Raw genomic sequence first — 17,485 nt, 5'->3', positions numbered from 1 at the left:
TAAAGCAGTAGTAAGGCCAAGACCACCCCTCTACTCCCATTACAGGCATTAGGAAGGCCAAGTAAGCCATAGGAAGGCCAAGACCACCCACCCTACTCCCATTGCAAGCACTGTTATCTACTCCCATTACAGGCACCAAGGTCTTGGTATGCAACATGGGGCCACAAGGAAAGGGACGATGTGCAACATGGGGCCACATATACCCTCCAAAAAACCCCAAAATCATGTTGCCAAAGAAAGCAGCTGGCAACTGACGGAGATGCCATTACTATTCCTCTTGCACTACCCCTTTCCGTCACCATTCATCACCATGTCAGCTTCAGACCCAGCACTGGCAGCTGTTTCCGAAAAAGCACCCAATTTCATGCAAATGAGGGCTTGGCACTCCCTCCCCGAACATGCAAACACACACATACACACACACACGCGCGCATCCATCCCAATCAATCTGTCAAGTGGCCACAGCTTTGGCAGTGGCGGCATGCACTCCTTCCATATTCTCCGGTGCAGACTGATAAAAACGTCTGATGCTCACACACCCAAAGAAGAAATAAGAGGCCTCTCTGGAGCATGAATTGGGGCTGGGGACCAGTTTAAGATCCTGGGTTTCCTAGCATTCCTTTCTCAGTTTGCAAACCGTTGCAAAACAATCCTCCTTTCCCCCCATCCAAACAAACCCAAATCCTTCGGGACCAGATCAAAACATATGGGGGCCTTATAAAGATGTCACATTGAATGGGCCCTATAACATTACCAATGATTTGGACAACAAGGCAATCAGATGGAAAGGTCCAGGGCCCTCTTTCTCTGGATGCTTGAAAGCTGGACTTCCTACACTGAAAAAGGGCTCAGACTGGATGGTCTCTAGGGGACCCTTCTAACTCTATGATTCTATGGGCATTCAAAGGTATTCTTAGGAGCCAGTGCGGTGATAGGGTTTGAGCATTTGGACTCTGGAGACCAGGGTTCGAACCCCGGCTCGGTTACGGAAACCCACTGGGTGGCCTTCGGCAAGTGGCATGCTCTCAGAATATGGCAATGGCAAAATCCCTCCGAAGAAACGTGCCACGAAAAACTCGTGATAGGTTCGCCTTAGGGTCGCCGTAAGTCGGAAACGACTTGACGGCGCATAACAGCGAAGAGGTATTTAGAGGGGGAGCCCACATAGCATAATGGTTTGAGCATTGGGCTCGAATCCCGGCTCAGCCACAAAACCCACTGGTTGAGCTTGGGCATGCCAGACTCGCTCAGCCTCAGGGAAAGGCAGTGGCAAACCTCCTCCGAACAAACCATGCCAAGAAAACCCAAGGATAGGTCCTTCTTAGGGTCGCCATAAGTCGGAAACGACTCGAAGGCACACAACGCCCACATGTGCACATGTGGAGAGAGCATAGGGCAGTTTTCGGACCTCTCTCTGAAGGGAAGCCAGGCTGCTTTTTGGGGGGCGGAGGGTGGAGGCGGATGTGAAGCCCTGTCCAAAAAGCCTCCTCCTTCCAAGGCCTGCCGAGCGCCCAAGCCCAGCCCAGCCATGCTGGCAAAGGATGCTGAGCACATTAGGATGCTGCAGCTCTCCTCCCGTTGCCATGGAGACCACTCCAGTGATCCCTCAGGCATGACGGCGGCGGCCATATTGCTGCAGCCCTCACCCATCCCATCCCATCCCATCCCATTAAGGGAGCTAAAATTGGCTCGGGTTCGGGGTACGGCTAGGTAGGGACGGCTTTGCGGTGGCGCAAAATTAAAGGGGGTTGCCGTTTGCACATTTGCAACTAGCAATTTGCACATTTGCAATCGGCGCACCCAGAAAATAAAAGAAGGCGCGCACACTGACAATGTTTCTGGGTTTTCACTTCCCCTACTATTATTATCCACCGCCGTATAGGGCCTGACTAAAAGCCCCTATATAATCCTTCCTTCCTTCCTTCCTTCCTTCCTTCTGCCCATCCTTTCTCCTACTCTGTCCCAATCTCTTTCTTGCACACAAAGTTTGTGCAATGCACAAAAAGCCCCTATATAATCCTTCCTTCCTTCCTTCCTTCCTTCCTTCCTTCCTTCCTTCCTTCCTTCTTTCCTTCTTTCCTTCCTATTCCTTTCACCTACTCTTTCCCAGTCTCTATCTTTCTTCCTTGCACACAAAGAGACTTTTGTGCAATGCACAAAGGCGCATACACACACACACATATACACCCACTCTCCGTCATGAAGTGGAAAGGATAAATCTCGAAGGGCATGCGGTGAATCTAGGCAGCGACGCTTGGCCCTGCCCAGCCTTCACACAACGGAGGGAAGTGCCCAAGAAAGCCAGGGAATGCAACACAACCACAGTGTCCTTTGGCATCACATAAACACATACAGCCCTTCCCGGTTCATCATTTCGCACACACTGCATGCAACAGGAGAGTGCATGCTAGCAACACGCATCTTTCCCCCGACAACTGCCTTCCCCAGCTTATAGTATTTCATCTTGCGCACAATTGTGTGTTGCTACAAGTCGGGGATTCGACTTGAAGGCACATGACGACGACAACAACAACGTTCATCTGATGCACAATTTCGTGTAGCCGCCCCATTACGAACAGTACAGAAATGCATTGAGACAGACCCTTCCCATATAATGCTTTTTCTTCCACAGGTAATACACTTTGTGTTAATGTAGACAGAGATCTAGTGCAAGACATTTTGCTGCCGGGACCAAAGAACAAGGCACACACTGCTCTCATGTGCAAAGAGTGGTATGTGCAATGAGTGGTTTGAGCACGGGACTATGACTCTGGAGGCCAGGGTTCAAATCCCGGCTCGGTCATGAGTGACTTGGGGCAAGTCACACTCTCTCAGCCTCAGATGATGGCAATGGCAAACCACCTCTGAAGAAACGTGCCAAGAAAACCCCATGACAAGTTCATCTTAGGGTTGCCGTAAGTCGGAAATGACTTGATGGCACACAACAACAACATGTAGTTAGAATTAATGCTAGGGAGACATTATGCTTATTGACATTAAGCTCCTCACCAAACGACAAATGTTAGAGTACTGTAGGATAATGGATAAAGGATAAAGCCACCAAGAGGCATGGATAGTGCAGGTACACCATAAATTACTAGTGCTTTAAATATGAGCTATGCGTTCCTGGGTGAAAAGCAGATTGGGAGTGATGCAATGAAATTCCTGGAAGGAACCGGCTACTAAAGGCAGGTGCAGCCGTAAGCCAAATGCCTCCCAGCATAAGGCCTCCCCGATTCAATTGAGATTTATAGGGATCGTGGTCGTCCTATACAGTCCCATTACCTCTGCTATCAGATTGCGGAGGAAAGAAGCGCAGGAATGGCTGCGAACAGGTTGTTGCTCAGCGGGAGGGCACCTCCTTGGCACGCAGGAGCTGAGAAAGATTGGGCCGAGAAAGATGCCTGTCGGAAAACTCTGGAGAGGCATTGCTCGCCAATGCACAAAACAGGGAGCAAGATGTGCAAGTGGTTTGGCACAGTATAAAGCAGCCAAGCCTCGTCGGCTGCGTCCGCACTGCAGAAACAATCGAGTTTGACACCACTTCGGCTGCCGTGGCTTAATGACATGGAGTACTGCAAACTATAGTTTGTTGTCACTGTGTTTCAAGGTTTTGGGACACACAAGTGAGACACTGCTGTTGCATTCATGTCCCATGTGTGCTTCTGGACTAGAGAAGTCTCTTGTCCGATCCATCACAGCTATCCTTAAATTCTCTAATATGTCCTCTAAACTGCATTGAGAGCTGAGAAAGAGTCTTACTGGTTTCAAGACCAAAGCTATCCATTTCAGGGCTCCTGAGACTGGTTGCAAGACCTGTTCATCGCAAAAATTTGCATATCTGCAAGTCAATGTTTGCATGCATGAAATCACACATGCATCTTTATGAATGCAAAAAGGTAAAAATTCATACATCCCATTTAATCAATGGGGGGGGGGGGAATAGGTAACAAAAATGGGAAATATACATAAATAAATATACACTTGTCCCTCCATATTTGCTAGAGTTAGAGATGTAGAGAGATATGGATAAATGCAGCAAAAAAGAGACAGAGGAGTTTTTGCACCGCTATCTGCCTTAGATGCAAAAGGTGCAAGGAGGCCTACATTTTGTTTTAAGGAACGATCATTGCTCCTGTAGTGTTACAGGAACAGAAATATCCCAAAATTCATACCCTCCAATTGTCCCGATTTGGCAGAGATAGTCAACCTGACCTTTCCAAATATCCCTTCTGTTCCAAAAAACGTCCTGGTTTCTCTTTCCTTCTCCCACTTTTCCTCTTCATCCTCAGCTTGCTTCAAATGCTGCAAACTCAGTCCAAAGTACAAAAGCAATTTGCAAGAATTGCAAGGGAGAGAAAAGAAAAAGCAAGAATCGTATCCTTCCCAGTCGTCTCAGGCAAAAGCAAACTGCTGCACCCTTCACTAGGTTTATACGTTCTTCATTATAACTTTTTGTCATCTGGTCACATTCGGATGTTGCCTGGCCACATGTATATCACTTTGCATGTGCGAAATGTTAGAGAATATGCAAACTTCTTATTCATTTCTTTATTTATTGGGGTGGCAGATTGCATTGGGAGATGGGATCCAGAAATAAAAAGGTGCATTTGCCACATGAAGCGCACTAATCCCTTTGCAAAGCAAAGGCTTTCCAAGGGAAGACTGGGACGGGCGACAGCCAAATTAGGATACATTTGCAAACGGCAATCTATTAGCAACCACGCGAACAGAGAAAATGGCTTTTTTAGCACATTACACATATTAATAGGCTGGCTTTCATTATTATGCGCGTAAGACAAACAAACAAAGCAGGGGGAAAAAACCTTCAAGAAAAGACTCGGCTTTCAAGAGAAGTAACTTTCCTGGAAGCAGAACGTATTAGTTTCACACTTCGGAGCCAATTAGCGGAGCCTGGAAGACCTGTGTTTTGGCTGAACGGCGCCCAATGTTTATGCGCAACCAGCCCTTTGAACATCCATGCCTAGCGTCACAATGCCCTTTTCCTGGCTCCTGTTTCACTTCCAAGAGTAAATAAACGTCGCGTCCCATCGCCGCATCTGAAGAAGTGGGTTGCAATCCACCAAAGCTCATAGTAATCGAAATCGAAACATAGAGGTTCCACCGGATTGTTTTCTCCTCTTCTTTCTATACTGATGTCTACCTGGGCTATTTAAAATGGCTTTCTCCCACCTTCAAAGTGCGCTGGCCACACAAGGCAGAGCCAAAGCTCCGATTCGAGCATGGACTGTCTTCACGACGTGAGACCAATTCGTCACCAAACTGGGGCCATCCTTCCCACTTTTAAACCATTTGCAGCCGACTTTCTCCAGAATACTCCAGAGCAACTGGTAAAGCGGCATGGCATTCAAACCAGGACTCTGGAGCTCTCCCAGTTTGGACATGAAAACCCACTGGGTGACTTTGGACAAGTCACACTCTCTCAGCCTCGGAGGACGCCAACGGCAAACCTTCTCTGAACAAATCTTGTCAAGGAAGGCCTTAGGGTCGCCATAAGTCAGAAATGACTTGAAGGTACATAACAAGAGCAACTTCAGGTGGTTGTTTATAAGCACATCCCGATGCGCTGCCTGGCACCACTGCCACTGGCGCAAGTCATTCTCTCCAAAGTTGCAACAAGGTGCCCAGCCACGTGAACAACACTGGGCACATCGTTTTCAACTTTGCGGATTGACTCATGCCAGTGGGCGAAACAGGAGGACACATGTTTAGACAGCCACCTGGCATCGCTCTCCTGGAGTGCCCAGGTAATGGGGGAATTTGGTACAGCTTTGGGGCCAGAAGACCCCTGGAGAAGCCTAAAGTATTCTGGACAGCGCAGGCCTGCCCCCAAACAGACTGGCATCGCTATCTTCTTTAGTCTTCAAGGAGACAGCCATGCCAGTCTTTGGGGGCAGGTCTACCCCAGCCAGAATACTTTTGGGGGCAGGTGTACCCCGGCCAGAATAGTTTTCTGTGGGTTCCCTGGGCAATATGTCTGCATCCTGGAAGAACTTATTCCTGACGTTTTGCCTCCATCTGTGGTTGGCATTTTCAGCCAGCGCCCTCTGAAGATGCCAGCCACAGATGCATCTGAACTGAAAGCCTTGAACTTCCTTGAAGACTGTTTGTTTATATGTGGGATTATGATACTACGATTCCCTGCAATGAAGCCGGAAACGATTTCTGGACATATGTGAACTATGCGCAAGGCTTCCCACACTGTCCCTGTTGCAGGCTGATGCACACCAGGTGGGGCAGCCCCTATGCATTCTGCGGGGGGGAAACTGGGCAACTGCTTCTCTCCATATACCTCCTTCTCCCTCCTTTCTCTTTTTCTACTTCCCTCTTTTGTTTTTGTTCCAGGAAGTCACGACATCAAGCGCAAGTCAAAGTCAAAGCCCTAGCGCAAGGCACCAAATCTTATCTCTCCGGCACAGGCGCTTGCCTGTTGTGTTCCCCTACCAATGCCGCTTGCAATGCAGGAGGTGCTGCAAGGCACAGGGCCAGCAAGGGAAGAGTGTGCATGCACACAACACACACTCAAGAAGGCTGGAAACACACACGCACAAAAGGCAGACTCCTTGGTAATAGCGCACCCACCACCCCAATGCAGCCAGCCTAACTGGCGCATGGAATATTTGCATATACATCATGAGATATTTTAGAGATGGGAGCCAAGTCCAAACATGAAATTCACTTATATTTCAATATACACATAGACTGAAGGTAATGTTATACACGATGCGCTAAATAATTTTGTGCACGAAACCAAGTTTGTGTACGCCGAACCATCAGAAAATGAAAGTGCCACTATCTAGGCCACCCATGCGGACAATTTTGGATTCTGGAGTACAGCATTTCGGATTTCGGAGTTCCAGATAAGGGAGACTCAACATGTGCAAGCTTTAGAAAGCACAAAAAGCCGAACAACAAGATTTGAAAAGTGGGGTTAAATGACTGAAGCCCAGAATGTATCTGGAAAATGAAAATGCTTGACTTGGCACCAAAAACAAGAAAGCAGTGCCAGTCTTGCTAGTGGGTCCTTCAAAGTCAGGATGCCACCCCTGAAAAGACCCTTCCCTTCCTAAGAGGAGTAATTCCCATCTCTCCTGCAAAAAGCTCTCCAAAAAAGGGCCCGACTATCCTTAATGCACCGACAGCTTGGAAGAGGTGGCGTGCCATCATTTATTTGGCTCATCAGCCACTTTAAAAATAGAAAGACGGGCATTCAGCACATGCCCATTATTACACTCCACTGTTATTACTGCACATATTTTTGGAGATGTGCCATGGCACCAAGACCTGGCTCAGATCCAGTTGGAAAAAACAGGACAGATTGCACCAAACCTATCCTCTCTCTGTCACATTCCCTCCTTTCGGGGAAGCTGGTTTGCTCCAATGTATGCGAAGCCATGCAACCATCTCCGGTTTCAATCTAAATTTTCAAAGGAGCGAGTTAAGGTTCTGGATGCTATGGCTCCAATACAGGCTCGGCTCTATGCGCTTCTCTTTGGGGAAGAGGATTTTGCGGCCAGGATTTTGGACATCTCTGGTGTCCCTTCCATCAGCAACCAAACCCAGCCTCCCCTTAAAAAATGGTTCTGTCTGCCTGAACAAGAGAGCCAGCCGGCTCCTTGGCGCGAGGAGTCAAGATGCCACCAACAAGACAACGTGGAAAAAGGCGCGTGCGGGAGATAAGCGCCAGGTGATGGAGTGCGCAACGACGCCGTCGGCGGGTTTAATCTCAGGTCCCCTGCTCCAGGCGAGGCAGAGGGTCATTTTTCTTGGAGATGAATGCTGCGCTTTTGGCAGCGATCATCTCCACTCGGAGGCGCAGAATCAACAGGAGGAACAGCTGAGGGGGCCAAGATAAAGCCAGGCCTTTGGATCCAAGGGGTGAGGAGACACTGGAACTAACCACTAGGAACCAGGGCTGCCCCAATCCAGTGACAGCCATAAATTGTGCATTGGAAGCACTCATCCTGACAATCCCTTTAGCTAGCCCTATTGATCCATCTCAGGACACCAAGGTACCCATTCATACTACCATTGTGTGTCTTCACATCTCTTCTGACTTATGGTGACCCTATCATGGGGTTTACTTGGCAAGATTTGTCCAGAGGAGGTTTGCCATTGCCTTCCTTTGAGGCTGAGAGCATATTACTTGCCCAAGATCACCCGATGGGTTTAATGGCCAAGCTGGGAATTGAACCCTGGTCTCCAGAGTCGTCGTCCAACATTCAATCCACTATGCCACATTGGCACACCCATTGCTATCGCTGGCATTGTGTGCCGTCAAGCCATTTCCAACATATGGTGACTCTAAGGAGAACCTGAGAGCCAGCGTGGAGTAGCAGTTTGACGGCCAGACTACAACTTTGGAGGCCAGGGTTCAATTCCCAGGTTGGCCATGAAACCCACTGGGTGCCCTTGGGCAAGTCACACTCTCTCAGCCTCAAGGGAAAGCAATGGCAAACCACCTCTGAACAAAATCTGGGCAAGAAAACCCCATGATAGGGTTGCATCAGGGGGACCATAAGCTGGGAATGACTTGAAAGCACACAACAACAACAAAGGTGAACCTATCATGGGGTTTTCTAGGCAGGTTGGTTCAGAGGAGGTTAACCATTGCCTTCCTTTGAGGCTGAGAAGGTGTGACTTGTCCAATGGGTTTAATGGCCAAGCTGGGAATCGAACCCTGGTCTCCAGAGTCATAGTCCGACACACAAAGCAATTACTCCCTTCATAAAGGTAGCACACAATGATATATGACTGTGAGACAACTCTACTGTACTCCCAGGAACTGCGCAGGTTATGTATCATCTCAAAAGGAACAGGGAAGCCTGAGAGATCAAGGTAGATGGCATCACTGTCCTTGCTACCTAACCTAGCGATCCCTGACTCCATTACGGTGTTCCTCAGCGCCAAGGTAAGGCCGCATTGTAACGCATCAACCTTTGCGTTCCTCCAAAAGCACAGAAATCATAGCCTCTCATGCTAAAAATGTGCAGTAAGAGAATGCCTTGCCACGCCACTCCGGAACAAAGGTTGCAAGAAAATGCACGCAGGCTTTGCACAAACTCCGCAACATCACAACACTCCTAAGACTGCTCTGGAGACCTAAATACCTTAAAGCAAGGGTTTGCAACCTTTGGTCTTCCAGATGTTTGGGACTTCAGCTCCATGATCCCTGACTCTTGGCCAAGTTGGCTGGGGATTCTGCGGTCTGACGTCCAAAACAAACGGAGGACCAAAGTTTGGGAACCAAGGCCAAAGGCACCAGATCCAGATCTGGTCTTGGAAGCTAAGCAGGGCCAGCTATGGTTAGTAGTTAGTTATAGTAGTTAGTTATTTTCAAGGAAAGAACTGAGTATTCTTTGCCGAAGAAAACCCTATGAGGTTCATTTGTTTGTTGTACGTCAAAAGGCGAGTTGAAGGTGCGCACCCAAACACAAGATTATTGCAGTGCGTGAGAGTGTTACTTTCCCAGAAGTACGTCTCCCAGAATCCCACAGGGCAACTCAGAACACAGGGGAATTCTGGGAACTTGAGTCCCCCCCCAAAAAAGTACCCTTTTCAAGCTTGTCCCTTGGGCACTGTATTACCGACGTTTTTGCCCAATGCCATAAACTCCCGCAGCGCATCACAGCAGTTGGCACCGCTATTTAAAAACCGCCACAGGCCTGTAATGCAACTGAAACGGAGAGAAAGCGGACCCGAAAGGAAGGCTTTTAAAAATCAAATGACGTCGGAGGAGTCAAACGAAGAAGAAGAAAGAGGAAGACAAGCTTTAGGAAGCTTTCCCTTTGGATTTCAAGCAATCTCCCGATAGTCGAAGAAATGTGCTTAGTCCAAGAAATGGACGCCAGCAGCTGCGCAAAAGGACAAGACCGGAATATTTAAAGGGATGAGCCGCCTTTACTTGCAAGTAAACCTGTTGCTCCGCTTATTGTTCCAACGCCACTTTTTAATTTGTTTGCCAGCGCGGCTTTAATGGGGCTTTCTTTCTTCGGAGGGTAATTATTGTTTTACGTTGGTTAACTGACAAACATAAGCGTGCTAAAAAAAAGACCCTTTTCAATGAAGGGAAGAATAAGTGCGCCCAATAAATAAAGTGAAATCCTCTGCAGAGGTTTGAAATAATGCGCTGGGGTTTTGCGCTCTAGTGCCAAAGCTAGGAAAAGCTACTTTTGGGGGGCTTTTGGGGGACTATGGAGTTTAGCACACCGACTAATTTCGGCATTAAAGAGAGATTAAAGCGCATTTGAAGCATCCCGTGAATAAAGTGAAAATGGCGAATGATTGCGCGAATGGTTACCACACACAATTGTGCAAATAAAGTGACATCGGAATGCTTTGTTGGTGAAATCTCAGAAGTAAAAAGATGCACGTTAATGCTTCTTTGTGACCACTTTAATGGCGGGTTTTGTGCCCCGTCATGTGAAATCGTTTCGCGGGATTGCGCCATTTCCCTGGGATATTCGCGGGATAAACTCCTGATCTCCTTCATGTAATAAACCCTTATGGCAAATATAATTCAAGACAACCCAAAAATTAGGGGACACAGCTGGACAAGTCACACTTTCTCAGCCTCAGAGGACGGCAATGGCAAACCCAGAAATGGGCGCAGAAAATGCTGCGACGGGTTTGCCGCCATGAATCGGAAACAACTCGAAGGCACACAATAACAGCAACCACAATCGTTGTCACCACTCCAAGTCTGGAAATGTCACTTCGGGGATTGCGTTTCCCAAATTTCCCCAAAGAGTATGACTGCTCGCTGTAGTAGTGGGTGGATTCTGGGACCTACATTTTGCAACGTTTCGATGCTCTCCTTGGAACGCGCGCCAGCAAACCGACAACAGGCTGCCCTGAAAAAGGAACACCGGAGTGTTTATCGCAACTTGGTGTCCTTGTCAGCCTGGGCCCATACCCATGTCTGCGGATGTGCGCTTTGCAATCTGCAGTTTGGCGAACACACAACCGCAACCCTAAAGACATCTGCTGCAGAGAATCCCCGACGTCGAGTCTGTCGCAACCAAAAGCAACGTTGGGTTGGGTCCAAACTTAATCGCAGGGCTTTTATCATATATAAACAGGGATAAAAGCACCTTCGGATAGTACTTATCGCATGGTGCTATGTCTGTCCTTCTGGTCACAGACTCATAGGGTTTGAAGGGACCTCTAAGGGTCATCCAACCCAACCCCATTCAAATCAAAGCACTCCTGACCAATGGCCATCCAGCTTCCATTTGAAAACCTCCAAAGGAGGAGACTCCACCACTTTTAGAGGCTGCGTCTTCCACTGTTGAACAGCTTTTACTATTCGGACGTTCCTCCTAATGCTGAGGTGGAATCTCTTTCCCTGGAGCTTGCATCCATTGCTCCATTGCTCTATTCTCTGGAGCAGCAGAAAATAGGCTTGCTCCATCCTCAATCTGATATCCCTTCCAATATTTAAACAGGGCTATCATAGTTTGCATTAAATTCTGATTTGGAGCAACGCAATAAGGAACGTCCAGACACCCAAATCGGATTTTAAAGTGAACATTGGGCGTTCTTTTGGCTTTTGGGGTTGGTGCAAGTACGGTGAGAAAGATGCACTTTTGCTGCCGAGGCAAGGAATAAAGAGCGATGCTTGCAGCATGCAATCTGCCTCTACTAACACCGTTACTCATTGTTTCCTACACAAACAGAGAGTGAGTAACCTATGCATGCAGCCACCTCCTCATTGCCAGCGAAACCCTCTAATCATAGAGGGAAGGCAATGCACACAGAAGGGTTGGGAGGCAGGCAGGGAACCATCTTGTTGCGACAACACTGTCACAACAGAAGCGCAACACAACTGAAACAGAGGAGGCTGCTTTACGCCGGGTCACACTATTTGTCCGTCCTGCCCTGAACTGTCTTGCTTTAGCAGGTAATAGCTTTCCAAGATCTCTGACAGAAATCCTGATCCCTTTTTTGGTTCAAGTGGAGGTCCTGTGGATGCTAAGCAGGGTTAGCCCTGGTTAGGACTCGGAGGGGAGACCAGCAACGAAGCCCAGGTGCCGTGGGCTACTTCTCAGAAGAAGCTGCTGGCCAAACCACTTCTAAGTATTCCCTCACCTACAAAACCCCTACAAAATGTACGGAGTCGCCATACGTCGGCAGGCAACTTGAAGGCACATATCCTCTTTCATGCACATTTTCGAAACTTCATATTATTGCCCATAGTCAAGAATGAACTTGTAAAGTTCTCAAAACGTCACCTCGTCCCCATGCGCACAAGTTCTGCATTTCTATGGCTATTCACACAGCCTGCGTACAAAGGTCCTTCCTAGTTCGCTCCATGCATCCGAAGAAGCTGAGCAAGTCTACGAAAGCTTGTGCTGCCACAACTTCTTATGCACAGTCTCCCAGATCCCTTTGCATGCATTCGCTATTACAGTCCTTGGAATTATTGACTTCTATAGCACCATTTGTTCTGTGAAGTACAAGACCAGAGGTCCCTGTCCCTAGAAGCTTGCAGTTTTAAGTTCAGTACATGAAGACAGCCAAGGAAAGGAAGGGAACTGCAACTAAGAGGAAGCAACAGTCGCAATACCCATTGCATTTAATGGGACTTGAGCATCCTCAGGTTTTGGTATCCGTGGGGAGCGGGTGTCCTGGAACCAAAACCCAATAATAATAATAATAATAATAATAATACCCATTGCATTTAATGGGACTTGAGCATCCCACAGATTTTGGTATCTATGGCAGGGCAATCCTGGGACCAAATCCCAGCATATACCAAGGGCCCACTGTAATCATCAACATCATCATCACCACCACCACCACTGTATTTAATAGGAATTGAGCATCCCCAGATTTTGGTATCCATGGCAGGGCAATCCTGGACCCAAACCCCAGTGGATACCAAGGGCCCACTTTAATAATAATAATAATAATAATAATAATAATAATACCCATTGCATTTAATAGGAATTGAGCATCCCCAGATTTTGGTATCCACTGCAGGGTGGTCCTGGAACCAAACCTCAGAGGATACAAAGGGCCCATTGTAATACTACTACTAATAATAATAATCACTGTATTTAATGGGACTTGAGCATCCCCAGATTTCAGCATCCATTGCAGGGCAGTCCTGGACCCAAACCCTAACAGATACGAAGGGCACACTGTATGTCACAGATTTGCAAGATGTTACGCGAGGTTCAAGGATTGAAAATGCAAATAAAACTCTGTCGACTCAGGACACCCCAACAAAAAACCTTCCTCCCTTCCCAATATTCCCAGTATTCCCAATACTCCATTATCACCTTCATGCCAATACCTCACCCCAAAGCATCAGCCGCCCTAAGAAGGTCCCTTCTCCAAATAAGAGTTATTCTCAACCCTGTTTGCATTGTCAAGAGCATTAGGCTTTTTTAATCTCTCTGGAGCGCAGATCATCTTCGGTGATGGAAAGGGGCTCCAAAGCATGAGACGCGCACCTTCCCATGAGACAAGCCTCTGGAACTCAGCACAACCTTCTCCACAACGCACTGCAATCCTTTCGAACCCCAACCCAAACCCCTATAAACCAAGAAAGTTTAGGACATGTTTAAAATATGAAAGATGTACTCACCTTCCATCGTGAGTTCTTCTGCAGGAACGCAGCAAGGGAAAGAAAGAAGGAAAAGAAAGTTTAGTCTCATCCTGGCACCGTTTGATGCTACAACTTCTTTTGCACAGTCAAGTCTCCAAAATCATGCATTCACTACTATGGGAAAAGGAGTGGGAGACATATAAATATAATAATAAATATAATAATGATGATCATAATAATAAGCGGGGATCCTGCGAGCCGAGAAACCATCAGCCAGAAGACACCCATCCGGGGAGAATTCAACAACATTCACATATTTTTCCCGAGCCGATGATGAATGACTCAATTCATGTGATTTATTGGTTCGTTCTTTCAGAGCAACGTTATTCATCTTTTTAAATCCTCATGACGAACCTCATTTGGAGCATTTGCAAAGCGGCCCCCGCGGAAAACAAATCCTCCGAGGGAAACGCCGGAAGGATATTTAGCCCCGGAGAAGGAAAAAACGGGGAGGGAGAGGACATCTTAGGACTCTTCAAATCCTTAAAGGACTCTAAAGACAACCTGGTTCTCTTCTGCCCTAGATCTAGATCTAGATCTAGATCTAGATCTGGACTAGTTCTAATGGTCTTGAGTTGCAAGAGACTGAATTTAAGTTCGACTCAGTGGCATACTTTGTATACTTGATGCCTGGCGCGGATCACTTTTTAATACCAGCCTTCCTCTCTTCAACAGACTTTTTGGGTCTAGGGTGCAACGGTCCCCAAATTGTGCCCTTTAAGGGATTTTGGACTTCAGATCCCAGAATCCCAGACTATTTGGCCAACGTGGCGGAGGCCCTTGGGATGGACAAGAGCACTCAATGCATCTTCACCCACTTCTGGGATGTCGCCCGGTGCAGTGGGCACCCCTCGCGCATCCCTAGTGATGCCCCTGGCTCAAGTGACACATCTCAATGGTCAAAGCAGTCTGGGAAAAGTAACACTTTTTCGACTACAGATGTCCTGGCTGCAGGATTTGGGGAGTTGCGGTTCAAAATGTATCTTGCCCGGATGGTGAATAAAACAAATACGAACACAACCCATGTGCGCATGGTATCCGTGAGCCACCTTGGGTCCCTTCTGGGGGAAAGGCAGCATACAAATGAAATGGAATGAAAAAGAAATGCATATGCCAGTGGCCATTAAAATCCGTGGATGCTCAAGTACCATTAAATCCAGTGGCATAGTAAAATGGCATCTCCGATATAAAATGGCACAATCAAAGTTTACTTTTGGGGGTATATATATATATATATATATATAGAGAGAGAGAGAGAGAGAGAGAGAGAGAGAGAGAGAAAAGATTTCCGAGGCATGGATGGTTGAATCCGTGGATGAAGAATCAATGGATACAGAGGGCCAACTGTGCAAACTTTATAGGTGCGCATACATTTGGGGGATATTTACAATTGCACTGATGGAAAACATGCAACGTCTCTGAACAACACAATGAGGTGCAACCACCAAGTAATCCCTTCTCTTGATAACCTGACGCCACATAACAATTGGAGAGAGAATTTGGAGAAAGATTTCAGGAGTACAGACAAGCACATGAGGACTTTGATGGATTGAAAAAGTCAAAATTAGCTTCTTGAACTCGGCCTTAAAACAGATTATGCGCCGGCGCATGTGGCAATGCAGTGGCATGAGATTATTTGCAACGTTTGGCTGCAATGACCGAGGCAACCGTTGCCTTTGGGGCCAATGCAACTTCCCAAACCACCTTTAAGGGCAGCCCCAGCTATAAAACGCTACAGTAGTCAAGCCTGGACATCATTACTTAGTAGTAGTAGTAGTAGTAGTATCATCCATAGCATGGGCAATGGACACTAGGCAAGAGCAAACCAGGCAAACCTTTCGCATCTTTGTGCGCCTGTGCCGACGCTGTGCAATTCCGATTCATTCCCCTCCGCTGCAGTGCCAACACAACCTTTTATGTTTCGGCTCCTCACTTTTGGTTCTTGTATTTAACTATTGTGTTTTTAAATATTTTATGGTTTTTGTGAGCTGGCCAGGGAACATTAGTATTGGGAGGCCTATATAAATAACGTTTTTAAAGAAAAGAGAAAAGGCTAAGTGCTTAAAATCCCGGGAACCCAAAAACTGCTTTGGGCACGGAGCCGGCGGAAAGAGAGAAAGGACCCGTTAAATCAATGCCTGAATATTAAACGCTAGCGTAAATCTTCCCAATTCAATAGATCTACTCTAGTTTGGGACAGAAAGTCCCATGTTGGGTAGACTCACTAAATCAGTTCCTGAATGCTAAGTAAACACTTACGTAAATCTGGCTAATTCAATGGACCTACTCTAGTTCGGAATAGAAAATGGATTTCAACGTCTAATCTGCACTACTGAATTAATGCAGATTGATACCACTTTAATGGTCATGGTTCAACGCAATGGAATCCTGGGATTTGCCGTTTCGTGTCCAAAGGTTCGGGTGCAACTACAAACTACAAATCCCAGGATAATATAGCATTGAGCCATAGAGTCGAATTGCATTAATTTTCCAGTGCAGATTCAGATTTCAGCATCTCTTTTGCAGGGAGGTTGCAAAGGAAAGTAAAAGGGAATTCAATGGGGCACAGCTGTGCTGAATTAATAAAGACGCTAGGAACGAATGCAATTTCTAGCAAATGGCGTTGCAACGCAACACGCAACACAGCAAGAGGAATATTCAAAGTGGCAGAAGGAGAGTTGACCTCTTATATCAAAAGCATGGCCAACCGCCAAGTTAGAAAAGGCAGAGCCTGCAAACATGCCTTTCTGGAGTGGAAATTCTCTTGTGCACGGTCCCTGGGGATTATGGGGGTTGCAATCCTGCCCCAATAAATCATCCTAACCCAGGAGAGTTTGTACCGGGGTAAAGAAAATTTGGAGACATAGCCATGCTAGTCTGCAAGACTAGTCTGCAAAGGGATCTTGCAGCAATTGAGCAATCAATTGCCTAGGCTGCAATGGTTCCCAAACTTTGGACTTCAGCTCCCAGAATTCCTGACCACTGGCCAAGCTGGCTGGGACTTCTGGGAGTTGAAGTCCAAAACGCCTGGAGGAGCAAAGTTCGGGAATCACAGAGGCTTCATTCCCACTGCCTTTTAAACTGGATCGCAATACGATTTGAACCAGTTTGAATGATCCTGGTTCCCACTTGAAGTGGTTCGGAAAGGAGGGTCCATGCGCCAGAGCCATTTAACCTGCGTCTTTTTCGATACATCGATGAACCGGTTGCGGATCAGAATCGATGTAAATTTGCCCTTCGGCCAGCTGGAGTGGGTCCATTTTGAACCGATTCATGTGTGAATGTGAACCATAAGTGGGTTATTTTAGAGGGGGGAAAATGCAATCGGGGCAAATGTAGTGGGAACCATGCTCTGCTGTCGAATTGATGCATCGATTTGGATTGCACACTGATTTATCTGTAAGTGGGAATGAGGTCGGAGAAAGCGCAACTACAGGATGAGTGTGACTGCATTCCCTGACAAGTGATATACGTAGGCATAGCGGAGTAGTGGTTTGAGCGTTGGACTACGACTCTGGAGACCAGGGTTTGATTCTCAGCTTGGTCACAAAACCCACTGGAAGACCTTGGATAAGTCACACTCTCTCAGCTTCAAGAGAAGGCTATATAAATATATTGCTCAAAAGCAATTCTTAAAGGTCTAGGAGAAGTCCAGCAGCCACATAGGTGTCTTTTAGGGATGGCATGCAACCCGTGGACTACATGATTCTCCTTTCCAATGCACACATAAGCAGAGCTATGTTCCCAGGTACAAGGCCGCTCCTTCTAGTTTAAAAAATGTAAATGACTCCTTTATTCACAACGCTGAGGTCTATAATAACCTGACTCACTCAGCAGCGGCTATTCTGT

General features: G+C 47.1%; 1 protein-coding gene across 28 annotated transcripts in view; it reads right to left on the bottom strand.

Moving 5' to 3' along the window:
• NRXN2 (neurexin 2) overlaps positions 1–17,485 on the bottom strand; it is a 277,457-nt gene that overhangs the window by 211,426 nt on the left and 48,546 nt on the right. For all 28 annotated transcript variants that reach the window (XM_089483043.1, XM_089483060.1, XM_089483055.1 and 25 more), the window contains exon 3: positions 13,616–13,633. In XM_089483043.1, coding sequence (XP_089339169.1) covers positions 13,616–13,633 — 18 coding nt within the window. The remainder of the gene's footprint in view (positions 1–13,615; positions 13,634–17,485) is intronic.

The sequence above is a fragment of the Sceloporus occidentalis genome, unplaced genomic scaffold, assembly GCF_023333645.1.
Source record: "Sceloporus occidentalis isolate IW3139 unplaced genomic scaffold, rSceOcc1.0.p SCAF_20, whole genome shotgun sequence".
Lineage (NCBI taxonomy): Eukaryota > Metazoa > Chordata > Lepidosauria > Squamata > Phrynosomatidae > Sceloporus > Sceloporus occidentalis.
The sequence above is the reverse complement of the archived record's forward strand: the minus strand, read 5'-3'. Positions and strand labels throughout refer to the sequence as shown.